The sequence below is a fragment of the Eutrema salsugineum genome, unplaced genomic scaffold (genome assembly GCF_000478725.1).
Source record: "Eutrema salsugineum unplaced genomic scaffold, Eutsalg1_0 scaffold_1, whole genome shotgun sequence".
Classification (NCBI taxonomy): domain Eukaryota; kingdom Viridiplantae; phylum Streptophyta; class Magnoliopsida; order Brassicales; family Brassicaceae; genus Eutrema; species Eutrema salsugineum.
The window spans coordinates 8,464,092-8,482,108 of NW_006256909.1; the positions used below are offsets into that span (position 1 = coordinate 8,464,092).

The 18,017-nt window shown below is 32.2% G+C and overlaps 3 protein-coding genes across 12 annotated transcripts; all 3 read right to left on the minus strand.

Moving 5' to 3' along the window:
- Positions 1-5,194: 5,194 nt before the first annotated feature.
- LOC112081916 lies at positions 5,195-5,966 on the minus strand. Its single transcript, XM_024148968.1, has 2 exons — positions 5,797-5,966; positions 5,195-5,645 (listed from the first exon to the last, which is right to left on the minus strand). The coding sequence occupies exons 1-2, from the start codon at positions 5,964-5,966 to the stop codon at positions 5,195-5,197; spliced, it is 621 nt and encodes a 206-aa protein (XP_024004736.1).
- Positions 5,967-7,668: 1,702 nt separating this feature from the next.
- LOC18029767 (plasma membrane-associated cation-binding protein 1) lies at positions 7,669-10,676 on the minus strand. Its single transcript, XM_006413827.2, has 5 exons — positions 10,492-10,676; positions 9,640-9,796; positions 9,147-9,236; positions 8,952-9,036; positions 7,669-8,409 (listed from the first exon to the last, which is right to left on the minus strand). The coding sequence occupies exons 2-5, from the start codon at positions 9,748-9,750 to the stop codon at positions 7,958-7,960; spliced, it is 738 nt and encodes a 245-aa protein (XP_006413890.1). The 5' UTR covers positions 9,751-9,796; positions 10,492-10,676; the 3' UTR covers positions 7,669-7,957.
- Positions 10,677-15,716: 5,040 nt separating this feature from the next.
- Positions 15,717-17,152, minus strand: LOC18029768 (protein NLP2). Of its 10 annotated transcripts, none has more exons than XR_002897009.1 (5): positions 16,448-17,151; positions 16,243-16,339; positions 16,105-16,152; positions 16,000-16,008; positions 15,717-15,913 (listed from the first exon to the last, which is right to left on the minus strand). XR_002897009.1 is itself a non-coding variant. In XM_024150004.1 (5 exons), exons 1-5 carry the CDS (start codon positions 16,569-16,571, stop codon positions 15,884-15,886), a joined length of 327 nt encoding a protein of 108 aa, XP_024005772.1. In that variant the 5' UTR covers positions 16,572-17,152; the 3' UTR covers positions 15,717-15,883. The 10 variants fall into 10 exon arrangements, 5 of the variants coding, with proteins under 5 accessions (XP_024005772.1, XP_024005774.1, XP_024005773.1 ...); XM_024150004.1 differs by having other exon boundaries at positions 16,243-16,358; positions 16,448-17,152; XM_024150006.1 differs by having other exon boundaries at positions 15,717-16,008; positions 16,243-16,337; positions 16,448-16,526; positions 16,783-17,150.
- Between the last annotated feature and the right edge of the window lie 865 nt (positions 17,153-18,017).

The window sequence follows — 18,017 nt, forward strand, 5'->3', positions numbered from 1 at the left end:
TTCAATTTAATTTCTTTTTCTTTTTATCTCCCAATTATTATGATTATTTGAATTAGGTTTCATATATATAGACATTGTCAAATAGTCCATCAGAATCTTGGTCATTAGGATGATTTGAATTAGGTTTCATCATCGCTTTAGTTGACTGGATGAGATCATTAATTTTTTAGTTGTAAGAAAAAAATTGTTGTCATCCAGCACTAGCTAAGTCTTACCTTTGTCCGAGAACAAAAACACTATCTACGACAAGTTGATTGTGGTACAACTATTTCAGTATATTGTTTACATTCAATTTTTTTAGAAAAATTTATATTGTTTACGTGATTAACATGTCCAAACAGTCGAAGGCGAACATATCATATTTATATTTATCATATCATTTAAAATCTTCTCTAAATTAGAATACCAACAAAAAAAAAACATTGAAAGCATTTCAGTAATATCTTAGAAATCGTAAAATAGAAAAAGAAAAACAAACACAATATCATTTTATGTTGTTAATATCAAATATTATTTAACTAAAAAATTATTAAATATTATTTTATTAAGAGGTTGTAGTGGAGTGGTTCCTCTCCAATATAATAATATTTGATTCATTAAATCTAAACCAGAGATCGAATATTTTTGGATGCGGATTTACTTCCGAATAAAAAAAATATCAAATAGTAGTTTTCAATTAAATTCCAACTGTGTTATCATTTTGGTCGAATGCATGAATCAATTTTTGTTTTAGTTCGGTGGAATTTACCTACTAACTATAAATCATATAATTACCCTATATTATGAGATAAACATCGTACCTTTATGTCATTCTAACGTTTTATGTTCCAATTAACTAAAAATCAAAATCTAATCCATCAGATTGAGGCCATGCATTGTCTCTGTCCACCGACTAAATTAGTACAAACCAAAGTAACTAGAATCTTTGGTAATTGTGCTGCTCTTTTTGTTTTTTGTTGTTTTAGAAGATACTATTAATAACTTCTCTATCAAGGATTCTATTTCTGTACCCAATGTTTCAACAGCTAAAACTCCTCGAAATTTTCACACCATGAACCTGCAAAAGGATAGTATATATATGTACATGCCAATCTCCAATTATTATCGAATTATTTCGTAAACTACCCTTTACGGATTTTTCCCACTTTCCTAAAATTTTATTTCTATTTTTCTCTGAAAAGACGCATCATCAGATTAATAAGATAAACTAAGGGCCACGGCAGCAAATTAATACCAAGGAATATGATCTAAAGAGAAACTATTTCTGTGTAAGAAAAACCATAAACTAAACTCAAAGTTGTACAATGGTTCATTCATTTTGTGGGCTAGAAGATCTAATTCAAATATATTCACTAATTCACTACTATAATTTTATAATCATAGTTGACAATTGCAGAAAAAAGTGAAAATACCGATCGACGTCTTTCTATGTATGGTTTGTGGATAGTATGAGTTTCGATGAGGGAATTTATGGTTGTTCAATAAACCAACATCTGAAATGAGTATTATCTATAAAGCATTTAAGATAATAGATATTCTTGGTTGGTTTCACTCTCATGTAAATATAAAATTGGAAGAAATAGTTATTCAAGCATTCATATCTCATCCAATATTTAGTTGTTCTAATGACCTATATATTTTCTCAACTAAGACCTAAAATAGTTTTTCTATCAATGAGAGTATATTAATGCTGTTTAAATTAACAAAATAAGTCGAAGGGAATACAAATTTATATTCATAAGGTGAAACGTTGTAAGAAACTTGAAAAGGTTTCAAAAAAAAAAAAACGTTGTAAGAAACTATAGAGCAATAAGGGTTTGAACTTCAAAAATACTTGGCGTGGAAAAGTGTGATAAAGAATAACTTAGTTCATTTATTTATTAGTGAAAATCTAAACCAAATCTATGCATCTTTTGCTATTTCATGGGCTCTTTTTAGTTTATTCGATTTTGTTTTCGGTTTCTTGAGATGCCTAAAATTTGAGACGAACAAAGAGGAGGCCCTCCCCATTAACTTTGCTGGCTTAAAGTGACAAAGAAAAGCGAAAGATAGCTGATTTTCAATTTTAGAGCATGCTACCTTTTTTTTTCTAAAATGAACGTCTCAATCTTTTACTTTTTAAAAATCTTCAAGCATATGAAAACTTTCAGATTGAAATTAAAGAAAAAACACTCAAGTATAGTTAATTCAACTATGAGACAATCTATGCTAATTACAGTAATTAGTAATTGTTTGTCTATTCTGAATTTGAATATACAATCTTAAACCCTCGTTTCTATTTCTAATGATTGATGAGAACTATAAATGCTTCGCGGACTGGATTAATCCACGCTGACATAATTGATTTTACACGACAATTTTTTTTTGTTTTTCTTAGGCTTTGTCCGGTTTACTCCAATTCGACCATGCAGGTTACTACACCGCGACCAATCATCTAAAATGTGTCGTACTTTTGATAGATTTGACTGGTTCAAACTAGTAGGAACACAACTAACTATATATATGAATCGGTTTAAAACTAACCATTAATTTATGGATATTTACTATTTAGTCTACCATACCATCATCGGATGGAAACGCATCCACAACCACCAATGAGAACCCAATCCCTCATTTTCTATTCATATTTTCTCAGGTGGATATGAAATTTGGCGTTGGAGGAACCAAAGTTTCCATAAAGCTTAAAGAAGTGCATTTACATCTTTCTAGGGACTAGGGTTCCAGATACACTTCTACAATTTTTGTTTTGCATGTAATTTCAGAGAAACGAGACTTAGTGGAGTGGCTTCTTTTCACTTTGTTTTTCGATCGCAAAACTTTCTTAGTATATGGCTGTGGGTTCGACTTTATTTCAATTGCAAAACTTTCTCAGTAAATGGCTTGGCTACTTTGTTTTCTTTCAAAGCTTTATTAGTAAATGGCTATGGGGTTCAACTTTCTCTCTTTTCCTCATGTATTTATTTTGCATATTTTTCTTGGTTTTTTCTATTATTTTTGCTTAGAGATTTTCTTTGGCGTGAATTTACGTTTTCTTAAAATTTATGTTCTTATATACATTTTACCAATACTTATAAGAGAATACCAACATTTTTAGCATTAATTAAATATATCCTTTTTTGTCAATATAAATACCTAGAATGGCTCAAAAACTTTCTTGAATAATTGCTAAGTGTAGAAAATTCCAAGTCAAAGAGAAACTTCATTTTAGCTTGGTCTGAGGTCGCTCACTTGACAATCACTCTTTTTAGTAAACCGATTTAAGTGTTTAAACCGGATCGTTGGACCCTGTTAGACTCGGTTAAGACTTTAAATGGTAAGAATCTATGATGTACGTACGGAGTGTCGACGGAACGTATATCATAATACCATTGTGTTTTTGGTAAATCATTCGTGCCAGCGTAACCTTTTTTTTTTAATAAACTTTAAAACTTTCGGATTTTTGGTCCAAACTCCAAACTGTTGATAATATCATATTTAATGCGTAAATCACCATCAAGTGAAGTTGAACAAGCGATTGAACCTGAACCATGTCTTGTTTTTGCCAAGGTATAAAATATCGGTTTGATGTATGATCTATAAACTCGTAAACTTATGGTGTCATACCTCGCTTTTTTTTTTTCAAATTAAGAGAGTGATCGATACAAATCAAACTCTGCGCATGTGGTTTGAAAATTTTCGTATTTATTTATTTTTGGGTCCAATATTTCCTCAACTACTTAAATAACAAAATTTACTAGTTTATAGTCCTGACCAAACAAAAAAAATTATTAGTGCACTTTTCTTTTATTAATAATCGCCAGTAAAGTGTGGATCGAAGTCTAACGTGTAGCTTCGATTAATTATCAGAATCAAATGATCCAATTGTAGATTCGGGAAGCAACATTTATTGACTGGACTAGTCTAGGGGTTTAACAAATTCTCTTAATGGAACGAAATCTATCTTGTGCGTCTCGGATTCATAATGGAACGAAAACTGATTTGGGCGCTTAACCAAAAACATTTTCTTTTTGTTGGGGGTTAATTTTTAGGGTTAGTGATCATCTTATCTGATTCTTTTAATCGATTTGAAAGACGCACTAAATCATTAGGTGTTTCTTTTTGGAGCCAAGTTTCGTACATGTAGATAAGATCTTTGATCACCAATCTTAATATTGCTCATAACTCTATTTTCTCTGTTCTAAACCTTAAAACTAAATTTTTTTTTTTTTTATTGTTGTGTATGTTATTTCATGATTATGCCATAATCTCACTTCAGTGAAGTTTTTGATGGGGTAAGGAGAGGAATCTCTTTGATTTAAAAGAAAGAAATTTGTCAAAAGCTTTAGATGATCCTGTCAATTCTTCACTTTTTGGTGTAGTCTCTTCTTGTTCTTTAATTTCACTTGTCATTGTGTTTCTTTTGTTCAGTGGAAATTATGGTGCTCTACTGTTGTATTAGTCTATGCTATGCTATGGCAGGGTCCGTTCTTTTATGAGATGTCCTCAACAACTGTTATACACTGTAAGCATTTTAAATGATAAGAAAATATAGCTTTTATAAACCTCGAAACTAAGAATTTATTTCAAGATAGATTTCATGCATATATAAAGGAATTTGTAGGCTCTTTGAAAAAAACATATATAGTTTTTTTTTTTAATTATGAACCTTTTTTGAATAAAATGTTAAAATCCTTTACATGACATTCATGATAAAAAAAATTGGTTATGGAAACAAAAATGTTTATAGCTAAAATTATATTATCCCAAAAAAAAAAATATTTTTGAATGTGATTTGGAAAAGAGAAATATTTACAAATCTAAAAAGAAGAATTTCACCCAAAAACAATTACTCCTTTAATCAGAGGATGGTGATGTCAAAAAAATAAAATAAATAGAATCAAACACATACGAGTGTGAAACTTGCAGCCACGTGGAGTTGGTTGGGCTAAAATAAGGTTTAGTCAGTATCCCGAGTATAAGAAATATCAAAACACATTATTTTTTTTTTTAACCAACTTTTATTTTAAAAAAAAAATCATTACAGCTATGACCGAGATACAATTTTTAAAAAGTAAGTAGAAAAAAGAAAAAAAAGTGAAAGGTACATAAAATGAACCAAATACAATCGAATTTTCCGCTTCGATTGACTTTAGTGCTTAGATTAACAAGACAATTAGCTGGGATCGCCTCGGTTTCCACGTCCTCGACCTGTGGATTACCAATTCATCTCCTCAGCCTTTGCTGATGGCTTCACTGGTCTTTCCCGAAGAGTTCTCTTCCCCGAATGAGTCATGAGATCCATCGAATCCGTTTCTTTGTCTGAATCCGATGAGTCTTTTCCTTCTTCCGGAGAAATCAGAGAAGCAAACTTATTAGAACCCAAATCAAGCTCTACTATTCTCATACTTTCCTTCTCGACAGTAGATTTTTCTTGAACATTAGTGGTAATAGTGGAGTATAAAGAACGAGCAGCCTCCAAAAAAGAAGACTCAATGACATTATTGTTGGTAGCTGAAGGAGAGGCTTGATATGCTGTAGGGACAGTCACATTCACAATTGTCGAAGCTGTAGATACCGGAATGATATCTTCTATGATGGAAGCTTTAACTAAATCAACGGTGAGGTTGTTAGTAGCAGGTATCTCAATACTTATGGCAAGAGCTGAGCTAGAGTGGTTTTGAGATCGGGACAGAATTGGAAGCTCCAGCCACGTCCATGTCAACCATCAACACAGTTTCTTTAGTTGTGTTATCAACAACCCTTGGGCCGTTTTCCTCTTGTAAGCAACGCTTAACTTTGTGTCCCAATTGGCCACACCTGCTGCATTTAGAAGGCAACCATGCATATTCCACATCAACCATTGAAATAACTCCATTTATATCATCAGCAGCTGTTCGGGATGGAAAAGCTTTACTCAACTCAACTTCAACCAAGATATTTGCTTTACCCATGAGAATGAGATCCAACCGAGGCTTGTGAATTGCCATAGGAGCACCTAAACCCGAAGCAATATGACTTATTCTCGGGATAGAATATAAAATATTGGGTATTTTCTTTAAGGTTACCCAAACCGGAATGGTTTTAATCTCAGGAATAGCAAGGGAAGCCTCTGGGGTCCAAGAAGCTACAAACATTAGGCAATCATCAACATGCCATAGTGCTCGCTGGAGAACCCAATTCCTAGTGGATTCATCTAGTATATGGAATAAGTAATTTGATTCACCAAGCTTCCTAATGGTTATTCTGCAATTTCTTCCCCATAACTTGTTGAAGACAGCAAATATTAATCCACCTGACGGAGGAGAGCATCTATAGAATTGACCTAGAACATACTCTTTTTGGTTCTCTAATCCTTGTAACAAAACATGTTGAGGAATTATTACCTTAGGAATCTCATCTTCTAGATATTCTGGCTCAGTCGCTCTGTAGAGATTTCTTGTCAAAACACATTATTCCCTCAACGCTCAAGATATCAAACCTCTAAAAAACACTATTCACTAAAAATGTTAAGCAGGCTCTACATTATAGGTATAATTGGAATTGTATGACGTTAAGACAACCCTTAATTAGTTTGTTAGATAACATAAAATGGTACAAGAAAAACCAACAAAAAAAAAGATGACAAAGTAGACGACTACTTAATCTCCAGTAGAAAAAAATAACACTATAGACCACAAGATTCAAAAGTCTTTGATCATTAAGAAAATGTTTTAGAGGGACAGGGAGTAAGACATTAGATTTCAAGTTCAAAATACGACTATGTATTTTGGACGGTGGATATGCTAACCGGCCGGTCTTGAGAGCTATTAAAGGCAGATAAGAGTTAAGGCGAAAGAAAGCTTAGAAATAGGAAGCAAGCAACGTACGGTTGCTTTGGTTTAGATTTGGTTCCGCATCCGGTTTTGTTTAAAAAATCGATAGGAACATGCATTCGACTTATATTGAACTAATAGCGTGAAGATGTATCACTAAATTCTAAAATTGAAAATGATTTGATTTCTTATTAGGCCTACCGTTAGTATAATGGAACATTACGCAACTCTTTAAAAAAAAAGAGAGAAGAAAATTCCAGAGGGAAGATAGTGATTAGGAGATAAGCTGCCTACCACTTCATTTGAATTAAGGAAATAAAAAATTTTGGTCTGCAATGAAGGTTCCCTATTACTTGCACGTATCAACAATCTTAAATAAATCCGATGTGCTCTCCTCTTCTGCTAGACAAATTTCACATGCACCTAAACACATCCCAATTGGTTTCTTTTCTTCTTCTTTTTGTAACAAATCCCCCCCCCCCCCCATCCCAATCACAATTGGTTTCATCGATAAAGTATTTCAAAATTCACTAAAAAAGTATTTAATCATAATTTTCACAATTGGTTGTTAATTAGAAATCCCGTATCTAAGAATTATGTGCGATTCACGGACTAAATAATATATAACCGGCGTGATCTTAATTTCTTTCATTTTATTTTCTAAACGTAATCTTATTTCCGTATGGAATTGTTAATGTTCCATGAACCTTGACGGTAATAGTATTGACGAGCTTTATATACACAAAGATAGCGTCTTAATTTTCGATGTTACATTAACAAGTAAAACTAGATTACCTATACAATAAGCAATTTATTTGATTCGAAGATATATCATAATGTAAGCAAATGTTCAAAAATATAAAGAGATATGTCAGAATGATTTGAATCCTATGAGTTTGGTTGAAAGTTGAAACATACAAATAATGTATAGACAAAAAAAACATCCACAAACATTTGTTACAAATTCACATGAATAAAATTTAAAAAAACATATAAAAGACTTAAAAAAAAACAGAGATTTTTCCACACAAAGACAAACCAAATAAAATAAAAAGAATGAAAAATAAGGTTTTTTTATGTTCCTTTCAGTTTCTTCCTTTCATTTTTGTTACGTACAGAGATGTTTTCATACAACAAGAGAAGCAATCATACCATCTTGGAACAAATCAAGGCTTTGGTGCCTCTGCCACCGGAGCCGGCGTCGTTGTTTCCGGTTCCTTCACCGGAGTTTCAACAACCGCCGGAGCCGGAGCCGGAGCAGCTTCTTCTTCCTTTTTCACTTCTTCCACAGGCTTCTTCTCCTCCTCCTTCTCTACCTCCGGTTTCTTTTCCTCCACGACCGCGGTTGTAACGGTCTCTTCTTTCTTGGGCTTTTCAACAATCTCCTTCTCTTTCTCACCACTTGTTTCTTCGGTTTTGGCTGGTTCTTCGGTTTTGGCTGGCTCTTCCGTTTTGGCTGGTTCTTCGGTTTTGGCTGTCTCCACCGGTACTTCTCGTGTCTTTACCTCCTCAGGAAGGAACACACATACCTTCTCGAATATGAATGTTATTGGTCCTGCGACATAGCCAGCTCCAAAGCTAGATGAAGCGTCTTTCACAGCCGTTGATCCGGGGAATTCTGAATTTACATTTCATTAAACACAAAGATAAGTAAATTCACTACTTTCATCTAATGAAATCTAGGAAGAAGAAAAGTGATCCAATTAATGAAAAAATTTGTTTCTAATAATATGATGAGGCTTGACCTAAGGTTTTCGAATTAGTGAAATATGACGAGACATACGACGACTAGTAGTTCAATATAATAGAAAAATGTAATAATATGTTATCTCAATAATTTATTAAAGATGTTCACAACTATGAGATATACATAACTTAATTAATATATATCTTTGATTCCACGATAAGAAAAAATATGTGATCTAAACTCGAGATATAGATGCGTATATAAGAATATAAGACACGATAGGAATCCAAAGTTTCTGCCAGCAAATATTTGAGGAAAAGTCAATAACTATATATAGAAGACCAAACAGATAAGTTCGTATAAGACAAGCCAATTTGTAGTTGTTTTTTTTTTTTTTTTGAGCAAAAGACAAGCAAATATTGTTGTCGGGGTATTTATAATAGGCACATGACTAAGTGTAATTGAATCGTTACCAATATTGACAAGCGCCTCGAGATACTTCTGCACAGCCGCTGAGTTTTTCTTCAAACCAGCCTCCTTAGGGTCTCTCACCAAAGCCTGCCCATTTTAATTTTAATCTTAATACCAATGTTACATAAAAATATGGATTTGGATAATGATTGAAATAACCATTAAATTAGAGAATTAAAGAAAATGAAGATACTGACCTTGACTTCAGCAGACGTGGCCTCATAGGTTTCCACGACCTTTGGTTGGAGTTCTGTCTTTTTCTCCTCAATCTCCTTGTTGATTGCTTCCTATTATACGTATCATACGTGCCCATTTTAGCAAACACAGAAAATCAATTTTCTTAATAAATAACACTAGTATATAATAACTATATATTGCTTGAGTGGATAATTATTGTAGGACAAAAAAACCGAAGTGCTAAAGTCCAAATGATTCGTGCTTATTGTCAATATTTTTATTTTTTTCAGGAATCAAACAAAAACTATTAAATAAACATCTACTAGCTAGACGCCGAGAAAAACACCTACTATACAGCAAATTAACTTCTATGTTTACATAGTAATATATTTTTATGATCAAATAATGTTGAGTGATGGGATGATAATCACATAATTAACAGATTTTTAAGATTTTTTTTTTCAAGAATGGGATTTGAAAGGTTTATTAAGTTAGGTTAGTAATAATCTTTACCTTAGACTCATCAAAGGTCTTGCAAGCTTCAGCAGCAGCAGCTTTCTTGGTACTATTTTTCTCGAATATCTTCTTGAACTTTGGAACAACCTTCGAATTCCAGTAACCCATCTTTTTGTTATTTAATTTTAATTAACCTTCTCAACTCGAACGATTTCTGTCAAAGAAATAGAAAGAAAATAAATCAATGTTATACACATATTCTTTTGTAACAGACTGAAAACTCAAAACTTATCTAATAATTCGCCCACGTTACTTATCTGTCATGTATGTGTGTAAAGCACATATCTACTGGAGGGAAAAAACAAAAGTACATATCTAATGTTATACAAAACGACAAAAACCAAGAACCCAAAAAAAAAATTGTGTTTGTTGTAACAGTGTTTCTTCAATCAAAAATCTAAACTAATCCTTTTATGGTAATAATACTTTTGAATATTGATGATACACCTTATCTAAACCATGAGACTATAGTAATTACCTTGGAAAAAAAGTTAACGTTGGTTTTACTCAATCATACTTTTTAGATCGAAACCTAAACTAATCAGGCAAAAAGAGTTTCACCATGAAAGACAAACTCCTCAAATTTCTACGTATAACAGCTGAGAACAAAAAATGAATTATGTATATTGTATATAACTACATATTCTGTCTCTATATAAAAATGGTTACTAACTAACTCTAATTCTCTATAAGAAAAATCAGGAAAATATCGAACAAAGCCCTAGCAAGTTCGTGCGTTCGTTGAGATGAACTGAACAATCGTATTTTATCACAGACCTAAAGGATATAAACGAAAACATATTTGTGATTTGATTTGTTTACAATCATGAGTTTGATAAAGAGACTTACTTGAGATGATAAATCTCTTTGGAGATCTTCTTCGTCTCGATCTGTTCTTCTTCTTCTTCTGAAACACAAGAAACTGATTAATTTGTCTCTCTGAATTTAAGAAACCTTTTCGTGTCATATAGATAGGTTTCTCTTCAAACCACCCCTTGTTTTCTTTCCTAATTACGGTTATTGCCCCTCCCTCTTTTCTCGTTTTACCCCTCTTGCCTCGTTGGCGTCAGAACCGTTTCTGTTAATCTGTTCGCGGAGAAATTTCGGTTATTGCCATCTCAGTCAATCAAACAGTAAACCGGGAAAATATAGTTTTTAACATATCATCAATCCATGGTTTAATTGGAGTGGTAAACATAAAACCGGGAAAAACACAATACTTGGCTATAAACTGGTTTTGGTTTCAGTTCGGGCCGGAAAAGGGTCAAAGACAGCAAGTACACAAGTCATAAAATGGAAAAACGGTCAAACAGAAGACAACGAGGAGAAGAAGGGGTAGATACGTAATTTCGGAGGAAAATTTGCCAGCTGGCGGTCACATCAATCAGAGTTGGCAAATATCGAAGTAGGACCCGCACCAATCGGATTGATATTAATTCTTGGATGGTGATCTGTAGGTGTAACACATACGCCTCTTATCTCCATATATTCAACATTTTCATATTATAATGTATGTTATTCTGTTTAACCCATAAAAACGTAGTATATTATTCTGTTTAATTATTTCATTGATGTTATATATGTGATACTTTGAGTTTGAGTTGGATTACGATTACCCTCAAAATCAAAATCTTTAAGAAAAAAAAGATTAGACTTAAAATTTGTTTGATATTATATTGGAATATAATAAGTCGTCTACTATTATTCGGTTAATAAAAAGTTAAGGTGGTATTTGATTCAACTGAACCAAAACCATGTTGAAACCATAATATATCTCTTTATTATTCGAGTGATTGTGTGTTTATACTTATTGTTTTAATAATTTGAAAAATCGCTTGAAGACAATGTCTTTTATGAACCAGACTCTTAATGAATGATATATTTGTTGTAAAACCATGCTTCGACATATATCAATTAATTCGTATCAAACTAAAACGTATTAGATTGGATATTTATATTCTTCTATCAGAACCATGTTGATGACCTAGAAAAAAATTTCTATTTAAAGGGTTTTTTAGGGTGTATTTTTCTATATTTGGACTCTTTTAGATTAATCAAAAGATAAAAGTTGACAAAACAAATCCGAATTCATAGAAGATACATCTTTTTGATGAATGACACCCTTTTCGTAAACCTATAACTAAGTGCTAAGCTCAAACCTTGATCGATATTATTCTTATTCTTTCTTTTAATATATGTAAGCATTGTTACTTGAAATTTTAAATAAACTAAAAATAAATAAACAGAAAATTATTATTTCTTCAAAGGTTCATATTCTTCTAATGAAAGTTTTTATAATTGTAAAACAAAATTTTTGAATCAAATTCGCTTAAAAACTAAAAAAATGAATAAACATAAAAGTGAAAAAACTGATTTGATATTCTAAAACTATGGGGGTTTTATTTTTGTTTCAGGAACCGGATGAACAAATAATCAAACTTACTGATAAAGAAAAGAAAAATAATTCACATGGCCTATCTGTTTGATAGATATTAGGCTGTCTAAAAACCAAAAACTAAAATTAATTAAAATGATTGTAAATAATTAATTTTAGTACAAGACAGACATCCCACCCCCAGTATCTATAACAAGCTATGAAATCTCCAACACAAAGAGAACTTTGTTTACACTCCTAATCCTGATTCAATTAATTTGATTTGAATAAGCAAAAAAAAAAATGAACATCAATGGTTCACGAAATTATATTATTTTCGATGATATTTTATAGTGCTCTACCCATCAAATTACTATTTTTGAATCAGGAAGTGATTCACTAATCTTATAGTTAATTTAATAATATTTGTATAAATTTAAGAAGACCCATTTTTCTTAGTAAGAAACAACGACTATTTTACATGATTTTGTACGTGTTGATGGTTTTAAGAATACAAAATTATGAGGTTTTTGAAATGGTAATATAATGTCGCCAGGATGACAGTATAAATGCACATGGGTTGCCTTCATTATCTGTTGTCTTCGTTGATCGAAACAATGGACAACCATCCATTGTGAAAGATCCTATGATATATCATTTATTTCATCATATTTTTCACATATATCCCACACACATCTATAACACATAGTCACATACATAGACATAAATATACACATATGTGCATGTGTCTAATGTTTTCTTCATCTACATTTACTTATAAATATTTACTCGAGTGTGACAATGTGTCTAAGTTTCTGTTATAATAAACGAGATGTGTGCATATTTCTTGGTTTTAATTACAATTTTTTTTTGATATTTTAAAGAGAATCGTATAACACACTTATGCTAAAGTTAATAAATATTAATTAATATTTATGACTATTTCCTTATTTTTATAATTAAATATATATATATATATATATATATATAAACAACTATGTTTTTTAAAGAAAAATTATTTTCAATTTAAATAGGAAAACAATATTATATATATATATAATGGTGTTGTTTAAAGAAAAAAATATCTCCAATTTAAATAGCAAAACAACATTTTTTAGTGATATATAGAACTAGAAGAATAAGCTATACAATAACATTTATTGTTAAGTCAGAAGAAACTATACTTTTACGTGTAAAACTCTCAATATGCAGAACATATACTTTTTTAAGCCATCAATCGTTAGTTATATACTATATATACTCCAGTAACATCATTCAGACTTGATTAACATCGATCTGTAGATTCGATTGATCTTAATTCTTCTTGAATATATCCATTCCATGAGTCATTCCGAGAATATACCTCATGAATCTTCTTACCTGTCCACGTCGCCCTTCTTTGTGCAATACGATCATCTTTTTGCGCATAGACCGCTTCATGTTTACCTGATGTATCAACTTCAATTCGTCTATCCACATGTTCAACATCTTCATGCTCTTTCACTATTTCTGATTTTAATGATCATACAATATACCATTTGTCTTACTGTGCTTGAGGATATCAATTTTACGTTCGAAGTTTCAAGTAGTGTAAGATTAAGACGAAACATATATTACCCGGTCTAGTGTGTTTTTACATTCTCTTGGAACACTTCTGTTCTGTCCAATTTATCTTTTTTTTTTAATATAAATTTAATTTTTTGTCGTCTGAAATAGTATTTAAGAAATGTTAATTTTATTTAATACTATAATATAAATGATAATATCAATCAAACCGAACAAAATTAATTTCATGGACCATGTGGAATCACGACAAACATCTCTTCCACGAAGAATTCTACAACAAACAATTTTATCAGCACGCCAAGGATCCATAATGGATAGGTTCACCTGCATCACACTCGAGAGAGACTATGTGTGTAACGAACGATTCTATCTGCATCATGTAGAGATTTTATGTAAGTTTGCGTGCAATATTTTGCCTTATTTTGTATTCTTGTGGAGTCAAAATATTAGTAAATTCTTGATCAATCACTGAATCAAGGGGAAATTCACGAATAAAAAATCCGGTTTAAGAACAATAAATGAATCCATACGTTAGTTTTTTTTAAACTCTGTATAAAATGAATTGAGATGGGAAAAACCCAAAGTAGCAAACACAAAGTCCACCAACAGGCGATTCAATTGAAGGCCTTAATTACATTTTGGCCAAACAAAACGAGAGAGAAGATAGCAAGTCCAATAGGACTGCAAAAGGAATAGACTTGCATTAAATAAAGTCTGGCTTTTGCAACCAATATGTGCATGGACTCTATCCATATATTAGCTTATTTCAATGTCAATTGCTATTTTGAGTGGGTTTTTCTAAGAAAATAATTGGGCTACTTTTGCCACCTTTTTTTCATCTTAGCCGAAATATATGTCCAAAATAATAAACAAATATCAAAAATCAAAAATTGGTAATACAATTTTAATATTTTACACAAAAAAACAAACTAGGTATGTGAATAAATGTTATGGTTTAAATTTTTGCATGATTAAATTATGAGATGTTAAACTAAGGATTTTTGAGAAAAATCCCAAAACTTTTTTTTGTAGTTTTAAATATCATCTTCTATTTTTTACTTGTTATATAACAAGAAATATTTACTTCTTCCATAACAATATATATAGATATATATATAGACATATTTATATGTAAATGTTAAGATGATTTAGAAGATTTAATTTGATATGTAAAATATACGTGAGATAATCCTAAATCATTTTTATATTTAAAATACAATTAACTTATATTTTCTAAAAAATAATTAAGATAAATAATAATATTAATATTTACACCCCGTTTAGAAAACACACGTGCTAATTTAGTTGGTCTCTACCTGACCGACCAAAAAGTATGATCCATTTTTATGAATTTCATTGAGAGTGGTTCGTTTGAAAATGGCCAAATGATATCCTCAATATTCATTTTGAAGTTAACATTTGTTTTTGGCAAGCGGGGAAATTTCAAGGTAAAGCCCATATTAATTTCTCTGGTTTTGTTGCCCCCTAAAAATATATACCGGGGAAATTTCAAGGTAAAGCCCATATTAATTTCTCTGGTTTTGTTGCCCCCTAAAAATATATACCGATGTGTTAGGGCATGATTATTGCAGGTACCTGTTAAGGGTACTCGTGAATTTTAGACCCAAAAGAAAAATAAAAAACCAAAAAAACAAGCATCGATTTTTCTTTTAGTACTTCAAGTATCGATACTTGATGGTTGCTTAAGACAGGTGTCCACTTGTGATTGACAGAAAAATGATGGGTTTTTTTTTCCTGAGCTTTTTTTTTCCCTAAGCTTATTTTTTCTCTGAGTTTTTTTTCAAGTACCCCATTTTAAGATTCTTGCAATAAACTTATTTTTGTGTAAAATTCTTATTCAAAGTTTTTATTTTAAATTTAATAATAAATTAATCAGTAAGATCATATCCATTAGTAAACCCTTCTTAGAGGTTCATCAGCTTATAATACTATTTTTTTTTGGTTTTAAGTTTAGAGAAGAACCTGTGGTTTTTTGAGGTTCCATTAGTGAATCCCAAAATGGAGTTCAACATAAATAAATAAAAAATTAGAAAATTTAATTTTAGTAATAAAATTTATTTGTATTTGTAACCAAATTTTGTTTTTTTGTATCTAAAACTCTCGACATATCTTCACACTAAAGTTTCTCTCTTCCTTAAATCACAACATTTTTCTTTCAGCAAAGAGATAACTACAACATTTCCTTGATGAAATCAAAACTAAGTGTGTCCTTGACAATGAGAAACAATCCAAGGAATATCACAAGCATGATACCTGAAGACATTATCCTTTGTTCCACCTCTACAGAAAGCTTCCTTCCTCCTCTAACCGCTTCCAATAATATCAACGCCAAGTCCCACCGATGTCAAAAAGTCTGATACCTTAGGTAATGCGGCATGGTAGAAATGGTTATATACCTGCAGAAACTGAAACAATGGGCATACATACGTTTAGCGACAGTAAGTCATTGTTTATGTGTGTGTTAACAATTGATTTGGTTTAGAAGAGCATTTTTTACAAACCTCTCTGCTTGGAGATTTCAGGTTCGTTGAAATCCTTAGATTAACAGCCTACAAACATAGAAACCTCTTTAGGCTACAATGCACAAACAAAATATGGTAATAAAGGATGATGCTAAAGAATCAAGGGAAGAGAGAAACCTCGAGAGCTTTACAGATATTCTCAAGTTCTGGCCTATAATTCATCTTCTGAGTTGTTGTGACAATCTCAACAACACCCAAACAAGTACCACTACCTCTTTCAAACACAGGAAGGGCTATTTTTTATTTTCATGATATATTCCTTTTGAACTTGCACAAAAACGAATCAGCACGCAGCTAAATAAAAAAAGAGGAAGATACTAACTTGAACCAACTGCAGCGCTGGAGAAACTCATATTGGAAGAACAAGCACTTGGTTGAAGAATATAACAAAAAGAATGATCCTGCAGGGAAACGAATACATCAGTCATTAACACCATATCAGTCATTGAAACTTTGGATCCTGAAAACCATTTCCACGCCTAATCAGAGATAAGCAAAGCATAAACTCATCGAAGAGGAGAACTAAAGCAAACTCAATACTCTCCTTACACCTTAATCAAAGCGCTACTGAATCTAATTGATTTCACCACATCATGAGTTAATTTCTGAAGATCATCTTCTTCTACAAACAAGTATCTAATTATTCGAAATTCAAACCCGTTGGCACAAAGGTCGTCGTAGAGCTTCATGTGAGCATTAGGGAGCTGAGATTGTTGGAGACGACGGCGGCGGAGATCCTCGACTCGCGGCGGAAGGGAGGAGTAGCTGAGCGGGAAAATCATCGGCGATTCGACTCCTAAATCGAGCTTATCTGGAGTTTTATTAGCCGCGGTCAGATCGAAAAATATACAGAGGATGATGAGGAGCGAAGCTCGATCCATGGATGGTGGATTAAGGAGATCACTCGATTTAATTGAAGAACGCCGGTGGCAACGGAGAAGATATGGCGGAGTTAAAACTCCACCGTGGCTCGATCCTTGGATCCTTCGTCGTGGAAGGAACAACGAGAAAATGAGAAGAGAGAGAAAGGGAAAATTGAGAAGAGAGAGAAACGAAAAATCACGCTATTTTTTCGTCCAATTCGCTTCTGCCACGTGGTTCGAATACGAGTTCGTCAGGGTCGATGGGAAGGATCGGTTCATCAGAATTAAGCATTTTTTCTTTTTTTTTAAAATACAATGTACCTATGAACCTGTGCCAAAAACTTGACGACCCCCTTGATGGACCTGCTCTTAAGTACCTCTTAGAAGTGCTTGCAATAAACATGGTCTTAAGAATGATTGACAAAATTAATACATGATATATTACCACTAACATAGAAAAGGTTGATGGTTACCATTTGTTTGATGAATTACGTTTGTAATATACTAATACTAATCCAGAAGACACTAAAAAGGGAGTAAGCGGGCGTCTGATTTTCTAAATCACAACCTACTTACAATACTACTTATACAAGGCATATACAAGTTTGTAACAAACATAACTACAGAGCGTTTGCGAGTCTGCGGCGGATGAACGAATGAAAGAAAACAATGATCCATCGTCTAACCATATATTAACATTAAGGGATTCAGTCAATAAATTATTTGTCACAAATAGCAACAAAGTGGCTAGGATAATTTTGCAGCCACATTCAAAAGAACGCTTACCCTAACAGTGGCGACGAACTGACTACGGATTTTTCACAATTAATGTCATGTCCTATCAGTCATTTGAGTCGCCTATAACTAGTGAAATTATGACGATATATGTTGCCATTAGTCACAACTCGGTCACGAATAGCTACTGTTGTAAAATTGGTGGTCTTACTGAAACGTTTGTTTGGTTCTAGAATAAAGTTCGGGTCAGCCTTATTCGAACTAAAGGCTTCTCAAACAAAACCGTTGCAGTTT